The 20495-nt window shown below is 33.7% G+C and overlaps 2 protein-coding genes and 1 long non-coding RNA gene across 3 annotated transcripts in view; 2 read left to right on the plus strand and 1 right to left on the minus strand.

Moving 5' to 3' along the window:
- LOC106672561 (kinesin-like protein K39) overlaps positions 1 to 20495 on the minus strand; it is a 39728-nt gene that overhangs the window by 13637 nt on the left and 5596 nt on the right. The window lies entirely within an intron of this gene.
- On the plus strand, positions 1038 to 18362 carry LOC106672563. Its single transcript, XM_014404088.2, has 2 exons — positions 1038 to 1356; positions 18084 to 18362. Exons 1-2 carry the CDS (start codon positions 1260 to 1262, stop codon positions 18254 to 18256), a joined length of 270 nt encoding a protein of 89 aa, XP_014259574.1. The 5' UTR covers positions 1038 to 1259; the 3' UTR covers positions 18257 to 18362.
- On the plus strand, positions 3827 to 7561 carry LOC112127479. Its single transcript, XR_002910592.1, has 2 exons — positions 3827 to 7029; positions 7118 to 7561. It is a non-coding gene; the product is annotated as an uncharacterized LOC112127479 (long non-coding RNA).

Here is a 20495-nt window from a genome sequence, read left to right on the forward strand (position 1 = left end):
AGTGCTGGAAAATGGCATACTGAACAGTTGAATTTTGGTCTTTCATAAAGCGAGGTCTCCACTAGCATTAAATGTTAAGCAAGTTGACTTCCGCAAGCGACTTTTGACGCATAAACACTCGCGCAAGTCAAATTCTGCAAGCTTCAGTGAATTCAGTGACCAAGCCCTTGCTTGTTTATTATGCGATAGCAATAAAGTTGAAATTGTTTCAAGTTTTCGACATGAATGAGGAAAAAGTGCAGTGGCGTGAAGAAATAATTAAGGCTATTTCGTTATATGAACATTATCCCGAATTATAGGATACAAAATGGAAGAATTTTAAAAACAAAGTTAAGAAAAATGCTTCATTGCACTCTAACAAATGAATTTCACACAATAGAACTGGCCAGAAAATTACATAATTTAAAAGCCCAACATGGACAAGACCTTATAATCAGTCTCTTACCAATTTTTGGATATTTCTTTTTTTAAATTATTAATAATAAATTAATAGCAGCATCTGCACGTATTTGACATCTTGAGCTAGTGAATAATACTGCGGACTTCCGCTTACTTGCAAAACTAACTTGCGCTAGAAAAATTATAAACAGCGTAAACAGGAATGGAAATACATGCAGAAAAATTGCGCAAGAATTATTGCTTGTGTATACTGCACTTAAAGGCATCACTCGGTAGAACCCAACAGTAAATATTACAATATTGGGAAGTATTACATTCCAAATATGTAAATGAGTTTTGAAAACATGTTTAACTGGTAATACTCGACCCCCAAATAAAAAATAAAATAAAATAAAAAATAGGCCAACTAAAAGCGATAGAAAGTTCTATCGTAATATACCGAATAAAAATATTTGTATAAAAGCCAAAAAATGTAAATTCCGTCTCTTCTATGGGATTTCTCTACTTAAATGCATAACGAATCGAATTCCTACCATAACTATAAAGTTAATTTTAAAACTATACAGTGGAGATTTGTGATGGGCGGAGAGTGGAATCGTTCAAATTTATTTTCGATCCTTTCCTCCTTCCAGAAATTAAACTGAAGGCTGCGCGTGTCTTTTTGACTTTTCCTTCTGTACCGAGGGGAAAATCGTACCTGGAGGGAATTTCGTGTCGGCGCAGTCCCACTAACGGCCGAGCGTCTCCCCCTTGTAAACAGGAAACGGCGTCAAAAGTTCAGAACGTTCACAGACGCCGACTGGCATACATGTACTACATAAGTGACGCTCAAAACAAACGCGCAGACACAAATTTTCACGATGGATCTCCTCTACATGAACGAAACGATCAACTACTATTCAGTCAGAGGGCCGATTTATAACAAATACGACAACTGGGGGCAAAATAATGCCAAAGGTAAACATTTTTATATCTATTTTCAAAACGATTCTTCTTTTTTTAACAGGACAACCCTTCGACAAAGCATTTTTTTAAATTAAAGTTATTCAGTAAACATAAAAATTCGACGGCGCGTTTAAATCCTGTAGACACGGCGTGTATGAACAAAACGACATGTATACATTTGAAAAAATATTATTTCCAACTTAATGCAGATCATGTAACAATAAAGGAAATTCAGTTACAAATTTCACACAAACACCAAACAAAAATTTGACGTTAAACTTTTGTTAATGCGAAATTTAAAGACAGCCTTAGATCTTTTACCCCAACATTTTCTCATTCCTGTATTCTTTTACATGTTCAGTTTTATTATACATCTATTTTTTTAAATAATTTTTTTATATGTTTAAACACTCGCTACTGTTTTTTTAAATAAATATAAATTGTATTGACAGCTCAACAAATTGCCAGATTTTGCCGGATTAGGTGAAACATTTTTTCCCTCAAGTTTACACGTGAAAGCTCATACCTCCCTTGAAAATCCACTAAATTTGGGAGAAGATATGATGATATCAAGGGACAATCCATACCGAAGCCACATTTGAAAAACAATATTTCCAATTCGATGCAGTAATCCAAAGGAATCCACAGTTATTCATTTCACACGAATACACTCAAAATTTGCTAGTTTATTTATTAATGTTTATTATAAAAATAAATTTATAAACACCTTCAGTTCTCATAAGACAGTCCTAGGGCTTTTACCTAACTTTTCTCATTTCTTTATTCTTTTCCATAATAGAAGTTTTATTATGTATCTATTTTTGGTTTGTTTTATAGATTTTTTTTATATGTAAACTCGCAATTTAAAAATATATATATAAATTTTATTGACAACTCAATAGTTTGCCAAGATTAGGTGAAACATTTTTTTCCTCAAATTTATACGTGAAAGCTGATTTGCGGTATCTCCCTTGAAAATCCACTTGAATTTGGGGGAAAGATGATTTGATATCAAGGGACAAGGACATCTTCTAAAGCGATTGAAACCATATAAAACAATAGACCTTTTAAAATTTTATAAAGAACAATTATTCTGAAAAATTAGTCATGTATGAACAACCTGTATTTGAAAAATAATATTTCCAATTCAATGCGGACAATGTGAAATTAAAGGAAATTCACAGTTATTAATTTCACACGAACATCACTGAAAATTTGACGTAAAACTTGCTAGCAAAAGATTTATAAACATCTTCAGTTCTCATAAGACAGCCCTAGATCATTTACCCTAACATTTTCTCATTTCGTTATTCCTTTCCATATTCGGAGTTTTGTTATGTATCTATTTTTGGTTTGTTTTATAGATTTTTTATATATACACTCGCAACTTTTTTTTAAAAGAAATGTAAATTTTAGTGACAACCCAACAATGAGCCAAGATTAGGTGAAACTTTTTTTCTTCAAATTTATTCGTGAAAGCTGATTTGAGGTGTCTCCCTTGAAAATCTCAAATTTGGGGAGAGGGAAATGAGTTGATGTCAAGGGACAATCAAGATTACGGCGTGTAAAGCAATTGAAACGATATAGAACAATAGACAAATTAAAATAAAGAATAAATAGTCTGCAAGAAAATTTATGTTTATCTATACTATTAAAAAAAACCAGACTGACCTAGTTTTAATCGTTTCTCGATTTTATTTTTAGACCTTACAAATGCTCCTTCCTTACTAATTGCCTCGTAATTACATACAGCAAATAGTGCATTAGACGTTAAATACTAACTGAATGTGACTAAAATAAACACCAAAATTTGCGTACATTTAAAATAAAACTAAATCATTCTTTAAGGCTGCACATCAAAACTCCTGACAAAAAGAGAATTTGGCGAAAAAAATTATCTTTCTTTAATTATAACAGAAATTTTAATCTTCTAGGGAATAGATTGGACTGCGCAACGAATACAAAACGAAAAAAGGTAAAATAAGCCAGGACGCCACTTATGAATAAGCCTTGGATTCCGAAGGAAAACGACCCGCATCGAGAACTGCGTATGACGCAGTTGATGGTTTCATAAACCAAAATAAATGTTTGACAAGGAGTAGACAAAACAGTTAGCGGGCGCGAGAACTCGTCTAGCCTGTTTTTTTGGTATCAACAATTCCGGCTTTCTATAATTTACAATTAAGGGCCGACAGGAAACAAAATAATTTCTGTTTCGGTAAGTCAATATCTAATTTGCCATCCGTGCACGTATGGAATTTTCAACAGAAAACGAAGCTAGATAGGAGCTTGAAAACTAGACAAATTTCATTAATTAATCTTTATGTAAGGTATTGGTTGAAATGAAAACGCTAGTGTCACGAGCGGGATTCGAACCCACGACCTTCGGCTAAATACGCCGCTGCTCTACCTCTTGAGCATCTACCAACTTCCCAGCATGGGTTCGAATCCCGCCGTTCGTGACGCTAGATTTTTCATTTCAACCAATTCCTTACATAAAGAATAATTAATTGAAATTATTTGGTCAATCGGACCACGAAATATAACGGACAAGACAGATTATTTACCCTTTGACCAAACGAGCAAACACTAAATATTCTCTTCTCCCCCCCCCCAAAAAAAAAGTGTAAAACTATCATCTTATAATTTTTGTACAAGGCCAGTGTTGGAAGTTAACTGAAAGGGTACATATATATAAAAAAAAACCTTGTATCAACCAAGTTTGGGCATCCTGTTTATATCTTTTTTAAATTGACTTAACAAATAAAATCATTAAAAATAATAGTTTTATATTTTCTTCTTTTTTGAGGTGGGTTGAGTAAGGAATTTAAAACTTCTTTCCTCCACTGCGACCTATAAATTATAACCACATCTTGGAAAGTGCACTTTTTCATATAAGACTAAGCACTATCATCGGTGCCTCTTAGTGCACCTCTTTTGGTGTGATAATTGCTTTGCTGAAGAGGACCGTAACCCGGCTAATGCTTCACATTCATAAAAGACGTGCTGATTCTAGTTCCTCCTGGTAGAGTCGGCACGTTCTGTCTCCACTTTGCCCATCTTCTTTAAGTGGTAATTAAGAGGGCAGTGGCCGGTATAGAGAGGCAGAGGTAATTATGCTCAAATCCTGCCTTCTGAAAGAGAGGAGTTCCTTCGCCTTTCTTTTTTGAAAGATTTATAACTTAACTTGCCTCATACCTGGTGCTTTTGCCCAGTGCTTGAATTGTTCTTTCTCAAGCCATTGTTCCAGTTACAAGTTGAGCAGGTTCCATGTTGTGGTTTTCGTTCCATGAGATAGAAAGATGTCCCGTATTTTTGGCTAGTTGGCTATTCATTTCCTTTTATATCTTCATGTCCGGGAAGATAATGTTTTCCTAGAGTCATTAGGCAATTTAGGCGCACCCAGACGAATTTGGAATTGAAAGCATACGCACTGAGTGTCTTTATAACTGCCCGTAAATCTGTGCATCTTTCATATTTTTCTTTTTAACTCCTTTGCACAGAGTTGCTTTGTATGAACCAGAGCTTAGAAAATTGTTGGGATTAGTCCAACGGGTTTTGCTAGGATAGAGATCGGCCATTTTATCCCTACATCATCTTCGATCTATGTGTGTACCATATTAGGGCCCCTTCTTGAAACTTAGTTGGGCTACCTTTCTTTCAAACCTTTCTATCAAAGTTAAGGTTTTTCTCTAATTTTGTCAAGAACCGTTATAGCCATCTCGTTTATTTTAACTCAACCAGATTCCTTTTAAATCAGGAGTCTATTGGCACTCTTAAAAGCAACCTCTACATATGTAAGGGTGGACGGTCGAGGGCGGTTTCCATCGCTGTTGTCGGGCATGTATGCATGGTCCCTGTTATATTAAGATACGCTAGACTTTGTAGAGCGTGTTCTTGTCTTCTTGTTCAGTTTTGTAGCCACTATACTAGAGCTCACTGTTGTGACCAGGGGTCTTTACGTTGTGGCGTATAATCAATACGCCATCGTGGGATTTATTACTCAGTTTTTGCTGCATAATCTCTGGCCAAAGCTTAGGAGAGCCTTGGCAGAATGTTGCCAATGTATTTTTCCGTCGTTTGGTCAAGTTGGTTATAGATTGGTTATGTTTCTTTGAAGAAAATTATAGTTTCCTATTTGAGAGTGCTTTTATGATAAGTACTAATTGCTAAATGTTAATTGTATTTATTGGAACGGGCTTGGAAAATCGTTGGAATTATACCAACGGGCTTTGCTAGGGTATAGTTCGGCCCTTTTACTTTTACTCATCTTCGATCCATCTTTGTACCCTTCCTGAAACTCGTGGCCACCTTTCTTCCGAAGGACTTTATTATCTATGACCACTTGGAATAGTTTTAGATTTATTATTATGTAATAAGTTTATTTTGACGATAGGTTTGAAGGATTCTCGAACTCTTGTAAACCAAAGCTGAATTAATTCAGAAATAATTTCTCTTTGTGTAAAATATGTAGTAATAATGAAAGTTAATATAATAATAATAATAATTTAAAAAATATATAACACATTCTTCAATGAAGACATAGCTAAAAACTCAGATGTCATCCGTGTAGATTTTAAAATTTGTTTAAAATCGGAACGTTTTATTCATTTATTTTTAATAAAGTTGACAGAAGGGAACCGCTGTGCTATTGTCGTACATTAAAACCTACGACGGATTCCCCGAGCCTAAATATAGAAGTTGATCTCCGCCTCGTAGGAAGTCGATCTGACGAGATGCCTGGTCCCGAGACTTTCTCTTGCATATTTTCGACTCGTAAAGGCATACAAAAGAGAATATCACTTTGCAGACGACACATCTGTTAGAATTTTGACAACGTTTGCATAATTTCACTAATTGCCTTTCGTGACGTTCGCGATGAATTTAAAACCGCTTTTGTACACAGTTCAATTTCTGTGATTTACAATTTACGAAAAACGTTTTCCAGTACTCAAGTGGAAAAGGGGACACCGGACTATTACTATTGTAATACAATTATTCATGCCAATTCTGTCAGTTCTGACAAATGAGAAATAGCAGGCTAGATAACTGACACGATAATCTCCTTCCCCACTCAAGTGATAGGCTAAAAGAGAAAAAAATGCATAACAAAAAATGCACTCTTCAAACCAGAGACGAAGCAGGAAAATTCCAAGTGAATTAATCGCTTTAAAAATACGTACATGAGACTTGTTAGTGTTATTCAAGTGCAAACAGCCGAGAGGGTACCCATATAAAAATACCTGTTATGTAATATTCAAAGCTAAAGCTATTTTCCTACCTTATCTCTGGATAAGGTAAAGGTATAATTGCTTTCATTATGCTGTCCATCTTGACAAAAAACAAAGTTCAAATTTAATTAAATCCTGTTATCGCGAAACTCAAAAGGAAATTTATGAATTTATACTTTTTTATATTTTGTTTGAACGTTGAATTAGCCGTAAAGTTTGATATGCAGTATTGTTGTTGTAAATGTTTCAACCTTCTATACAATTAGAACGTTTAACTGTTTCGGTCCACCCTTTCTGCGCGTTAATTTGGATTTGCGTCTTTTTTTTTGTTGTTTTGATATGGAGGAACGACGCACCACCACGAGGTGATGTCAATTTGGACATCCTCGGTCGGAAATGAAGGCCGAATTAGAAAACGATCAACGTATCACCGTCTGTCGTCGTTTCTTCTGAAGTAAGCTACCTCTTATAGAAATTAAGACATGAAATTTGAAAAATCCCAGTTAGGACAATAATTTTGACTTAAGACAATTTTCGGATAGACTTACGGCGAGGCCAGGCGGACCACTTTAGTGAGAAGACATCTCTAACCCATCACGAACGCCCTGAAGTATCTTCACGAAATACACCCAAAAAATTGGCAATTTGGAAATAAAGTTAATTTTTTTTTATTTGTTAACGTTGACTTCTAATTTGTAGGAAATTAAATTATACGCTGGGAAAAATTCAAACCAAGGCGTACAAAAAGGTAATAACTTTTTATTCAGTTAAAAATGTTTGAATAATTAATTTCTTCAAAACGGGGATATACGCATTTGTCAATTGGGAAACTGTTTGCCTTTAACAATACAAACAATTAAGACTATTATTCAAGAAGTAGTTTATCTATTTTGTGACATTTGTATTTCTCCATTTTTATTAAGCAATAAGTGGATGTTTTTAAGATGTCGCGCTTTTAAAATATGCAATAAAACGGCTTTGCCAAAGTTCAGGGTAATTTATTTCCAGAAAATTAAAACCTATTTCGCCAAGCTGACTTACAAACGTGTTTACTCTCCCAACGGTCCGTAAATTTTTATTTTTATTTTTATAAAACTTGAAACCGAGCAAGTCGACAACATCCAACAACGTAAAGTGTTTTCGACGATAAAAAATCTTCCTTTTTTTTAACCTTGAACAAAACATACCAACAGCATATAATCATTGCCCTGAATAATCTCCGTACCCCCTTCATGAAATGCAACTGAAGTTTATTTTTTTTTACATATAAAACTGAACATTACTATTCGTGAGATTTCCTCGTGTGGTCTGAGGATTGATGAATTTGATCCATACCCATATCTTGGTCGCCTTACGTTAGAAGTATTCCAACTTATCGTCATCTTCAGTGCTGGGTCTTGTAACTTTTACCATTCGCGATCTTTAATGATTTTTTCGAAATGTGAAGCAATGACACTGAAGATGGCGAAATGGCGAATAGTGTCTGAAAGACCAGCCCCAGCGATGGTAGGCAAACCAAGATGATCGGTAAGGATTAAATTAGACTAAATAACATTTATTCGCAAAACAATTTTAATCTTACTGTTATTAGATTTAAAATGGTTTGAATTATGTACAAAACTCGAACATTAGTCATGGCTGACAGATGCTGCATCATTGTTTATAACCGCCAATTCGTTTACCAGTTTTCCAGTCGAGGGTTACGTCCAAAATTGACCAAAGTGAACCAAAGATTTAAATTTTTTTTTACAAACTTATGACCATGGTTCAAAGAGGTATTTAGGCGGCTTCCCAAATTTTTTGGGATTAACAAATACTTTTGCAATGGTTATTTACAACACACCCTCCACTTTCACTTTTTCATGACAAAATAATATCAACACAAGTGTAAATCGAAGTTTGTTGAAAGTGTAATGCAAACGTTATAAATAATATTTTTTTTAAATACCACCTAAAAATTGCCCAATTTATAATATTTTCATATATTTGTTATCTGGCCAGTGAGTTCTTCCGTGATAATTATAAAATAAAATCAAGTTGTTGTTTTTTTTGGAAATTTTCCAGGTCAAGAAGCACCACGTTCTGGGCAACAATTTCCTTTTACAATCGACTGATTTAACTTGCATTTATTAAACGAACATTGTATAATGTATCTAGAAGAAGAAAATAAATTCGATTCTAGGGCTTTGGGCCCCCCTTGAATAACAAACAAGTATAAAATTTGGCACCATTCGAGTCAAAATGAATATATAAATAAAGATTTAAATATAATATAAAAATAAATGAAACGTAATAAATTAAATAAGAAGGGGAAAAATTAACCATCCTCAGTGTTAACTTGAAGGGAAAAGAGGTAGTCAAAAAGACGAGACTTATGTTGGGAAGGAGTGAGGCAAAGCGAATGGAGTTAAGTAGGGAATTCCAGAAGATGTAGGAACGGATAAGGAAGAAGGGACTAGAAGAGATAGATTTGTATGATAAGGTATAAAAGAAGGGCAGTGGCGAGTGTGTACAGAAGACCTGTAGACCATCCCTAATCAGATTATAAATAAAGGAAGGGGAATGGGAAGATATTATTTGAGAGAAAAAGGAGCAAAGAAAGTATAACCTGCGATAGGAGGGGTACAGCCATTTCAAACCATGACCATCACACAGGAGATCTCTTTTTGGGAGCTAAATATGAACCGAAGGAAGCAGTTCATGATTCTCTTGAGTCCGTTAATAAGCTCGCTGGTGAGTCCACCAAAGACCAAAGAGCTATAATCGAAACGGGGAAGCACAAGGGAGGGAGGGGTCCAGAAGTTTTGAGGGTAGTGATTTCAAAAAATTGGCTTGTACGACAGAATTGGCGGAAGATGGAGAAACAGTAGCGGGAGATTGGAAATGTGAGGGTTTCGAAGATAGGATTTGATCAAAGGCGATCCCTGTTTTTGACAGATGGAAAAAAGGAGATCGGAGGTAAGAATGGGAACCAAACACTATAGCCTGGGACTTACTGATATGAGAAAGAATCATTTTCAACGGCTCAGGAACTCTTTCAACGTCCCTAGTTTTGGAAGTAATCCGCGTAGAAGTGATAAGTGCAATATATAAGGATATTAGGAATATTAATATAAAAACAAAACATTTAGAAAAATAAAATATGGGCTCGTCTGGGATGCAGTCTATTTGCGAACGGGCTGACAGGAAGGAATGCAACCGTGCAACCACAAAGAACACTGTAGAAGTAGGAAAGGGATTGTAGGAATTTATAAATATATGGGATATATATAATACTCAAGGGATGCAATAAACTTGAAGACACGCCTATGATCAGTCAGCATAATCGATCCGCATGAATCACATCTACGATGTAAGGGTTGTCAAATGAAACAAAAGCAATTTCCTGCCGTGGGGTTTCAATAAGGGTCTTAATCGATCCGTTCATTAGCAGGGATATGATGTTGTCTACGGACAATGCTGTGATAAATTAATTGATGCATCTGCTTCTAGAAAATTCCCCAAAGTTAAAATTTTATCCCAAAAAATGCGCTTCTTCGGCAGATTTTCATTGCGTCTTTCGGCAGTAATCACCTTGAAAGATAACTGAATAGCTTTCAATGCATAAAAATAAAATGTGTTTCCTAACTGCCAACAGTTCCTGGCATGCAATACAACCTTGAAATATATCAAAACTGATAGCAACGATCATAACGAGGAGGAAAATTGGTTGAGATTGGTTTTCGTCTGATAACGACTCATGTTAATAAAACAGAATTACTCTAACTTAAATATCTTTTCAGTTCAAGTGTACCATCATACTCGTCCGATAGTTCACAAGAGTATTACATAAACACTTAACACATTTATGCGAATTTCTCTTTTTAACACGGACATTTTTATAAAATAATAGCATATTTTTTTCGAAAAATAATGTTAAAAACGCCCAGGACCATATTGTCGAGTAATTAAGATAAAGGTGTTAATTCTTATTTAGTAAAAGCCAGAGCTTACGCAATAGGCCCACCTTCTTCCACACTTCTTGTTACTTGATTGTAGATTTCTCTGTTGCTAAATTAGAACGTAAGAAAAATTCTTTTTGCACCATTAAAAAAAAAAAAAAAAAAAAAAACAGGTTGCGGTAGGTCAATGCTTGTTCGTAACAAACGAAATGTTTGTTGTTTTGTTTGTTTTTTTATTAGAAAAGTCCAACACCCAAGGGCATTCTGCGGTAGAAAGCGGTCTATCATCCTGACCACCGCGGTCGGAATGGCCAAAACATCTTACGTAAATAATACAGCGATAACATCCAAGAATGCTGAGGGATAAACTAGTTGAAACCGAATGCCAAATAGAGGAGGAAGTTCGGAAAGCGTAGAATTACTTATTTCCGACAAGCAGAAAAATCACGATTACTACACCATGAAGAAGAAAGTTTAAAAATATCGAATGATATAACAGCCAACTAAATTTTCATTCTGTCTCAGTTTCATACTTTACGGTTCGTTGATCTGTCTACTTGACAAGTAAAAGTTACCAATTAAGTACTAAATAATGTATGGCTCTCTAGATTGAGGGCAAATTATACGTGGTGGTAAGTCCGTCTTTTGTTACTTAATCTTTAACTTGAATATAGTCTCTAACTCATTATTTCAGCTAGAGCAAAAAAAAAAAAAAAAAAAAAAGCCACGCGATTATTTTCCCTAATGAATCCGGTCATAGGCTTGGGTTTCAGGCCTTAGGTTTGGTGAGGAAAATCGCTCACGAATTTCACGATGTACTACTTGAGTAATTTTTAAAGAAAAACGCTTATTCGCCAAAGCAAGGGTTATACCGAAGTTAAGCAAGAGGAATTTGTTGTTTGATAGATCTCTTTGTCTGCCTATCCTCGCTGATTTTCAATGGTTCTGACCCGTTTCGGCATTTCGGCATCTTCAGTATTTGGGTCTGGAAAAAGACGGAAGATCGAAAAGAAGAAGCTGTTGATATGTAACTATGAAACAATAGGTTTATCACCCTGTAGATCACAAGAGGAATTTGGTTTTCTTTGCTTCAAAAATTTCACTTTTCTTATATGAAGACCCTTCAGAAACTGATTCTATATACAAAACAGAAGATACGTGTTCGGTGGGAGGATTGTGCTTGGCATGGGAAAAAAGCATATGGCAGTGAATAAAAATGTATATTTAAATCCTTCATTATAATGCAAGGCATCACATTTCGGTGACGGGGCAGAAATTATTGCGTACCGGTGCGTTCAGGCCAAGCAAAAATTATTTGCACCATACGCATTTAATTTGAGATTTCTTATCGAGGTCTGCGGGGTTATGTAGATTGGTCATTTCCGGTCATTTTGCTCGGACTGTCCACGCAGTTTTGGCGAGATAGCTTAGGCCTGAATAGAATTTTCTTAACCTGCTATTGCCTAAACCCACAGCTGAAGACGGTAAAAAACAAATCGGGTCTGACTGCCCAAAACAAGAGGACAAACTAAAATTGCCGGAGACGGTTAGATATTGCAGGGCAATAGAAACTAAGTTTGATTTAGGCATATTTAAAGGCATTTTCAAAAAAGAGCGATAGGATAAATCTCCATTGAGCCGTTGCTTCGCATTCGAAGATGATATGGTGGCTGTTTCCTCTTCCTCCTCATTGCATAATCTGCAGATGGGATCATCGTTATATATGCCCGTGATGTGTACATGTTTTCTCATATGCCAATGACAGGTTAGTAGTCGAATCACTCCTCTGAGTTTAGTCCCTCCAGCAGCAGTGAGTTTCCAGTCTTGGTGAGGGTTGTTTTAACATACGATTAGTGTGTCTAGCGCAGCTAGAGTTTATCGACTTCTCCTTGTTTTATTTGGATCCATTCTGTATTTGTTTTTGTTATCACAAGTGTAGGTTCGGGGCCTATGTATTGTCTTACTTTTCCTCCTCTGGCCAGTGTGTCTGCTTTTTCGTTACCCAAAATTCCTTTATGTCCTGGCACCCAAGATATCATCATGTTGTTGTGTTTCCCCAGGTTGGGAAGGGGGAAGATTTATTTCTATTATCAAAAGAGCGAGTTTTGGAACTCAACGCCTCAATAATTTTTTGTGTTAGGTCCAATTTAAAATCGACGATCAGATTTGCAGTGATTGATAATGAGAATTCGCCCTGGCCCTGTTTCATAATAAAATACTTAATACTATTACTAATGAAGTAGCTTGTGATTTGTACAATTTTGTTTCATAATAAAATACTACAAAATTACAATTTAAAGTCGTAAAGTCGAAAGGACAATCACTAATAATGTAAACATTTGTCAAATATGCACGTCTTTATTTGTACTACTAATACAAGACTTAGACCTCCCGTATTTTCAAAATGTTTGGACAAAATTCCAAAGATTAGTTTAGTTTTGATCCTGGATTTCTTTAAAATGCTTTAGAATTTAACTTTTCAATAATGATGACGAACAAATTACTAATTGAGGTTCGACAAAATGTTACTAGACCTAGAAAAACCTACCTGGTTCAGTCATATTCGAATCGCTACTGATGGAAACAGAACCAATAAGCAATAACAACAACCTGACCCGATTCACTAATTAAACCAAACAAACTTGAAACAGCAAATGTGTTTGATACCTGGTTTCCATCTCTAACAGTACATCTGACTTGTACTTTTGTAGGTTTTTGCTTGTACATCAATCAATCACTGAGACTGAATTCTATGAATGAATCCATTATGAAACAGAAAGAATTGGTGTTTGAACTTTGTATTTAATTGAATATTTTTATTACACTACATTATTAGTAGATTATGAAATAGGCCCGAGATGGCATGAGTTATAAGCACAAAAAGTTCTAAAAATAATCTAGTAATATACGTAATAACTTACTTAAATTGCGTTCTGACTTACTTTTTTAAATGCTCTAGGTTTCATTTATAAGCGTGATAGAAAGAAATTGAGAAATTGTTACTGCCCATGCTTTCGTAATAATCTTCTTTATTTAAGGCCCTTCCTACCTAATATTGGTGGATTTGGAAACTGATTAGTCCCCTTAATAATCGAAGCATCTGATATGGCATTTCCTCGCTTAAATAATATAAGATTCTGACTTCTGAGACCCTGAGACTCCTCTTAACAAGAAGACTACAATACTTTAAAGCAGTACAAAGCCAGTAACAATTTCTCAATTTCTTTCAATCATGTTTATAAATGAAACCTAGAACATTTAAAAAAAGTAGGTCAGAACATAATTTAAGTAAGTTAATACGTATTTATTATTAGATTATTTTGAGAACTTTTCTGCTTTACAAGTACAATATTTTGTTAATAATTAGGATATTAAAGTAAAGACAGTGCATCCAAATCATTATAACGTTCAAAAATCAAGTGTGGAATGAATTTTCTGGTTTGTTAAACACATTAAAAATAAAAAAGTATCCGTTTTGCACCGGCACAAGGAGATCGTTTCATCAGCTAGAATGTTATGTTAAAGGACAAAACAAATTCAATTTTCTTTTCGCAACAGATGTTTAAAGTAGTTCAGTAGTAGATCAACTACTTTCGTACTACCTGGCCACAAAACTCATACTAGTGTTTCATGACGAATGTGGATTATAATTAAATCTACGATAAACGTGGATGTGGGAACGACAAAAGTGCGGATGGAAGGAAACGTAAACAGAAAGCAAGGACGAAAGGGTTAGATTTAAAAATAGCGTGTAACTCGTTTGCCATCAATGGAGGTGGAAGCGGAGGTGGAGGTGCGAGAGGCCCGGCCAGGTTGGGGTCCCTTTTACTACGCAGCAGAGACTACGTGACGGGTGGCCCGCAACCCACGTCGAAACGGGTCAATGAAACTCCGCCGGCCCAGACCCTCGCCCTTCCTACCGCGCCCTCAAAACATTCTCAAACCCCCCGGCCCGTACCTCATGGTATAGGAGAAAACAAAGACCTGTTGATGTCAAGAAATGAAAATAGCTTCTATTTATTTGCGTTTTCGAAAAGAAAGTATCCGTGATTTAAAGGACAAAACCAATTCAATTTATCTTTAACAACAGATATACAAAGTAGTTAAATTAAACATTTCAAAATATCGCACCCCTAGCCACTTTCACGATTTCTTTAGAATTGAATACATGTCTGCCTTATAACATAGCTTATAAGACATTGATGGCTTAATTTACAAATAAAATGGGGGGGAGGTAAAAAATTAAAAAAATAAAAATAAATACAATAAAAAACCTACCGTTTGTACACGTTCATAACGAATACATAAATATAGCAAAGTGTTTCGATGGATTACCACCTATTTACTACTGTACATAAAAAATGTAAATCTTTACTCTTTGCTGTATCTCCTTAAAGTGTAAGAAGTATGGACACTTTTGTGCTCATGAAAAATCTGGTTGAAAAGAAAAGAAAAAAATCAAATGTTATGTGCCATGCTTCCGATCTATTTTAAGGTCATCAGGACAAAACACTTTTAAAGATATAACACAATTGAGAGAGTAACAAGAGAGCTAAAGAGCAATGGTCTTTACAGTCCTTGACAATGTTGGGACTGAGTCGGACTTGAAAAAAATTTAAAATCACCTATTAAAACATTAATTAAACTTAAAAAAACTTTATTACAACTATTTATTAACTATAACCACATTATTCTTGCTGTAACTTAAAATGTACAAAATAATTTAGATTTACTAATAATTGTCGACTTTTTTGTATCAAAATATGCCTTGAAATGTTTCAAAATCTAAAAATAAATAAATATCAACAACAAAAATAATGATTGAGTCTGAAACTTGAAACAAATTTAAAATCATCTATTAAAAAATTAATTAAACTTAAAAAAAACTTTATAAACCCAATTTGTAGACCGTGATGATGGCCTTAAAACATGACGAAAGCTTGGCAGATAACAATTGAATTTGTTTTTTTCATCCAGACCATACCGAGATCCAGATTATTATTGATGTAAAATAGTTTAGATTGACTAATAATTGTCGACTTGTTTGAATCAAAATATACTTTAAAATATTTCAAAATCTAACGAAAATAAATATCAACTCAATTAATGTCAAAACATTAAATTCACTTAATACAGGACGTTATGCTTGTACACAATGATCCATAAATATGGCTCATGGGTCTACGACATTGGTTCAACAACCACATTAATTTTTATATGATTATTATTTTTATTTAATTATACTATGTCATAAAAAGCGATCGATCATAACTCGTACTGCGATCAAATTTGGTAAAAAAATTGTTTGATCAGACAGGACCGTGAAATATCACGCCTATTTCACGATTACTTAAAACATAAAATTCGCTCAATTTAGGACGTTATATATTTGCACACAATGAATCAATAAATATGGCTCACAGGTTTAGGTCATTGGTTCAACAACCAGCTTATTTCTACTGACGATTTTTATTATCATTATTTTTCATTACTGGATCATAAAAAGAGATCTATCTTAGCTCTTGTATCAAATTTGGTAAATAAATTGTTCGTCAAAAAGACCTAAAATTATATTGCCTCTTCCACGAGTTCTTAATGTTCTTGTTACGTGTTAAACGTAACTTGCAATTAAAGCAATGTCTAAAATAGAATAAAGATAAATATCTTTAAAAAATATATATCAAAATATAAATTCGCCAAACTTAGGACGTTACATGTTTTCACACAATGAATCAATAAATTTGTCTGACATATTTAGGTCATTGGTTCAACATCCACCCTAATTTCTACTCACAATGTATTTATTTTTATTACATTAATCGTACTATTAGATTAATATTAGTCCAAGCGCTAATAAAATTTGGGAAAGAAATTTTTTTTTCTTTTTTGGAACAGGAACATTATTATCTGGCCATTTTCACGATTTCCTAGATGTCTATTTTTTGCATTAAACCATGGGCTTCAGTTACATGGAATGCTTAAAAATATTGTAAAAGTTTACATTAATAAAAAAAATAATGATTATATATGAAAGTCGCTAAATATAGGACTTTATCTGTTTGTATACAATGAATGAATCAATAAGTTGACTCATGGTTAGATCAATGGTTCAACATCCACCATAATTTCCACTCAAAATAATAAGGAATTTGTTTAGACAGGAACTGCAACATCTGACCATTTTCACGATTTCCTAGGATGTCTACTTGTTTGCATTAAATCATGGCTTCAAATACAAGGAATGCTTAAAAACCCTTGAAATATTTTATGGAAATAAATTGGATATTAACAAAAAAAATGGTTAAATTCGAAATTCGCTAAATATAGGACTTTCTATGTTTGTATACAAAGAATCAATAAAGTTGACTCATGTTTAGGTCAATGGTTCAACATTTACTCTAATTTCCACCACTCACGATGTTTTTATTTTTTATCAAAGATCAAAAAAGAGATAAATATTAGTTCGTATTTAGTGAAGTTTGGGAAATAAAAATTGTTATTTTAGATAGGAACTGCAATATCTGGCCTTTTTTACGATTTTATATAAGTTTTCTATTTGCCTGTTTTAAAAAATACGCTGAAAATAAAAGATAAATGTATAGCATAAAAAAATATTGGACGTTATCTGTTTGTACACAATGAATCAATCAATTTTAAACAGGTTTAGGTCAATGGTTCGACTGATCTTACATGCCAATTCCTACTCACCATTTTTTTTTTCATTAGTAGATTTTAAAAGTTATTTTGTTGGTATTAACTGATAAAATTAGGACAATCAATTGTTTTTTCAATCCAAGAACCATAATTCTGCCAGTCTTTATAATTTTTTAAAAGCTTACAACTTGTTTAAAAAAAAGGATTCAAATGCATGAAATGGTTTGAAAAAAAAACCTAGAATTAGGAGGAGAGAAAATAAGGGATAAATGCCATGTACATAAAATTAACTAAATATGTTTTCTGTTAGTACACAATGAATGAATTTTACAACGAAATTTCATCAGACAATTAATTACAACTCTATGCAGGTTTATTTTAATGGTTCAACTGTGTGGCCCTCCATTCACTAATTTTTCTTTATTACTATAAGATTAAAAATAAATTAAATAACAACTTACCACATGGGGTAATTGATAAAACTTGAGAAATAAATTATTCATTTTGACAAGAATCGTAATATCGAGTTATATCACCAAATGGCAATATTTATCTTAGTTTAAAATGGGAACTTGTGAAGATAACAATGATAATATCTGACACTGTTTACAAGTCTTTAAGCCTCCTAATTTATTTTAACATCTTTGCAAATGATAGGTCAATCCATACTATCGTAAAAAATCAATATTTGTTTTAATAATTGGGATTCATTTCAATTTCAAAACAGTTTAACTTCAACCAAATACAGTTCAAACTCTTATTTATTTATCATTAGTTTGAATTATTTATTATCTAAATGATAGGACGAATGAATTTGATATTGCAAATAAGTGTGGGTAGATCTGTTATAAATGTTTAACTTTGTTTAAATTATTTGAATTTAAACACAGCTTTTTTTTTGTGTTTTTTACAGAAACTGTGTATAAGTCTAAGCCACAAGGACATACGAATAAAAACAACTGTCAACTTTGCCGAGAAAAGCAGAAACGCTCTCTTTCCAATTACATCCGTTCTAAGAGCATTGAATGCTCTACTAGAGGTAGCATTCCAGAAGAGGAGGAGATCAATCACAACGCCAACAATTAAAACTGCTAAGAAAAGTTTTGCGCTTGGTTGGTGTTGGTTTACTATTGCATTAATTAAGATTGCTAATCGTTAATTTGCTTGTTTGTATCAACAATAAAAGAGGACACGCATTTTAAAAGTGAACAAAAAAAGAAGTACAAATTTCAAAATTATTATTGGCAAAACTATTTTAAGAACATTTTTTGGATTTTTTTCCTTCAAAAGACTGACAAAAACACTACTTATACTAAAAGTACTTATAACTAGTAAATAGAGAAAATTGTTAGCAAACCCTTGCAAGTTAATTACTTTAAGTAATGTAAATTAATAAGATAATTTAGATATACTTTTTATAATATTATGTACATATATATTTGTTATTGTATTTAGATTTATTATATAAATGTACAGTTATTGCTTTTGTATGAAATTTTATAGATTAAGTAAGAATAAATTTTTATTTTTTGCTTTCAAAATAGTTGTATAATTAATTTCCTTAATTCATTTTATAAAAACTCAAGGTCAGACTTCTTACTTTGCCAGGGGAAAAAATAACTGCATAATTTAGCATAAAAAACAAAAAGTTTGTTTATCAACAACATGGTGAAAAGTATGTTGTACCAATAGATCTAAATTTAAAAAAAAATCTAATTTATGGATCATAATAAATATTTATAACTGATATTTTTTAAATGTTAAATGTTACAAAACATTTTAATTTGTATAGAATTGGAAAGAGTGAGGACCTGCGAAATTAAATATGTCCAAACTAGATTTTCCTCAAATCTATGTAATGTATGACTTTAAACATGGTTAAAGTGTGGCCCAAACCACATCAATACAGTTTGGGGGAGGGACAATTTAGCAAATGCATGGTGCAGTGATGGTTTCAGAGATTTTTCTTGGAGAGTTTGATCGAGACAGGGAAGGTCATGGTAGTGCATTCCATTGAGGATGACAACCAACTTAAAAGAATGATTGAAAATTTTTTACATAAGACAACAAAGGAAATTGCAGAGAAGGATTGTGTTGACCACTCAATTATTGTTCGCCATCTGGAGGTAAAGTAAAGAAGTTGGACAAGTGGGTACTGCACAAAGTAACCGAAGCACAAAGACATTGATGTTTTGAAATTTGCACGTTTCTTCAGTTGCGAGACTAAAACGATCCATTTCTCAATCGAACCATAAAGTGCAATTAGAAATGGATTCTGTATGATAACAGGAGGTGGTTGGACAAGGATGAAGAGTCAAAACATTTCCCGAAACCAAATCTGCACCCAAAAATGGTTATGGGACGAGAGCCTCCCCGGGGATGGCTTTCTGCGGCCGGCGGAGATCCCCTACTCGTAGGACGGCTATTAACTTCCCGACCGTTTGATCTGTATTTATTCTGTAGTATTTATTGTAGTTAGTTGATAGTTAATTATTGCATCTGTTATGTCAATCTTCAAATTGTTAGTTTTGTCAAAATGTAATTTGTTATTTGGTAGGTCTGCACCTTTATTTATTCATGTTGTTGTTATTCTTTGCTGTTGTTGTTTTCGCACCAAAATTTTTTATTCTTAGTACTTATTGTGTCGATCAATCTTTATTGCTCTCGTTACTTGTTATGTATTTATTGCTTTATGAATTTCTAGTCATGCTAAAAAATGGAATTTGATATTTAATAGGTCCGCACTCTTGCTGAATGTTCCAAAACAAAGCAAAAAAAAAAAAAAAATGGTTATGGTGGTGTACTGCTGGGGTTGTTCATTATAATTTCCTGATTATGGTCAAACTAACACGGCAGAGAAATACTGCCAAGAAATTGACAAAATGCCCAAAAAACTGCAATGTCTTTGTCCAGCATTGGTAAACCATAAGGGGCCAATTCATCTTCATGATAATACCAAATCATTAAAGTATACATAAAACGACTAGCTGTCGACAGCCCCTCTTAGAGCCTAACCCCGTTGGATAAGAAGTGATCTGGGCATCTGGCTTAAAGGCGACTAGCGACTAGGGTTGATGAACATCGGAACAACCCTTCAGGGTGGAAGTCTAAGAGCAGGAGAGGCAAAATAGATGGCATGGACACGTGTTTAGACTGTCTGCTCGTTTTCGTACGAATCTGCACTTTTTGCAAATTTCTGGTTTTATAGGACATGAGGCCTTAGTACACTTTTTGATGTGAAGTTATTAGGATTTTTCATAATTAGCCATGGACAACAAAATTACATAATTCTTACAATTCAATAATTACTTTTAAAAGATTTAAA

The sequence above is a fragment of the Cimex lectularius genome, unplaced genomic scaffold (assembly GCF_000648675.2).
Source record: "Cimex lectularius strain Harlan isolate CLEC.00 unplaced genomic scaffold, Clec_2.1 scaffold139, whole genome shotgun sequence".
NCBI lineage: Eukaryota > Metazoa > Arthropoda > Insecta > Hemiptera > Cimicidae > Cimex > Cimex lectularius.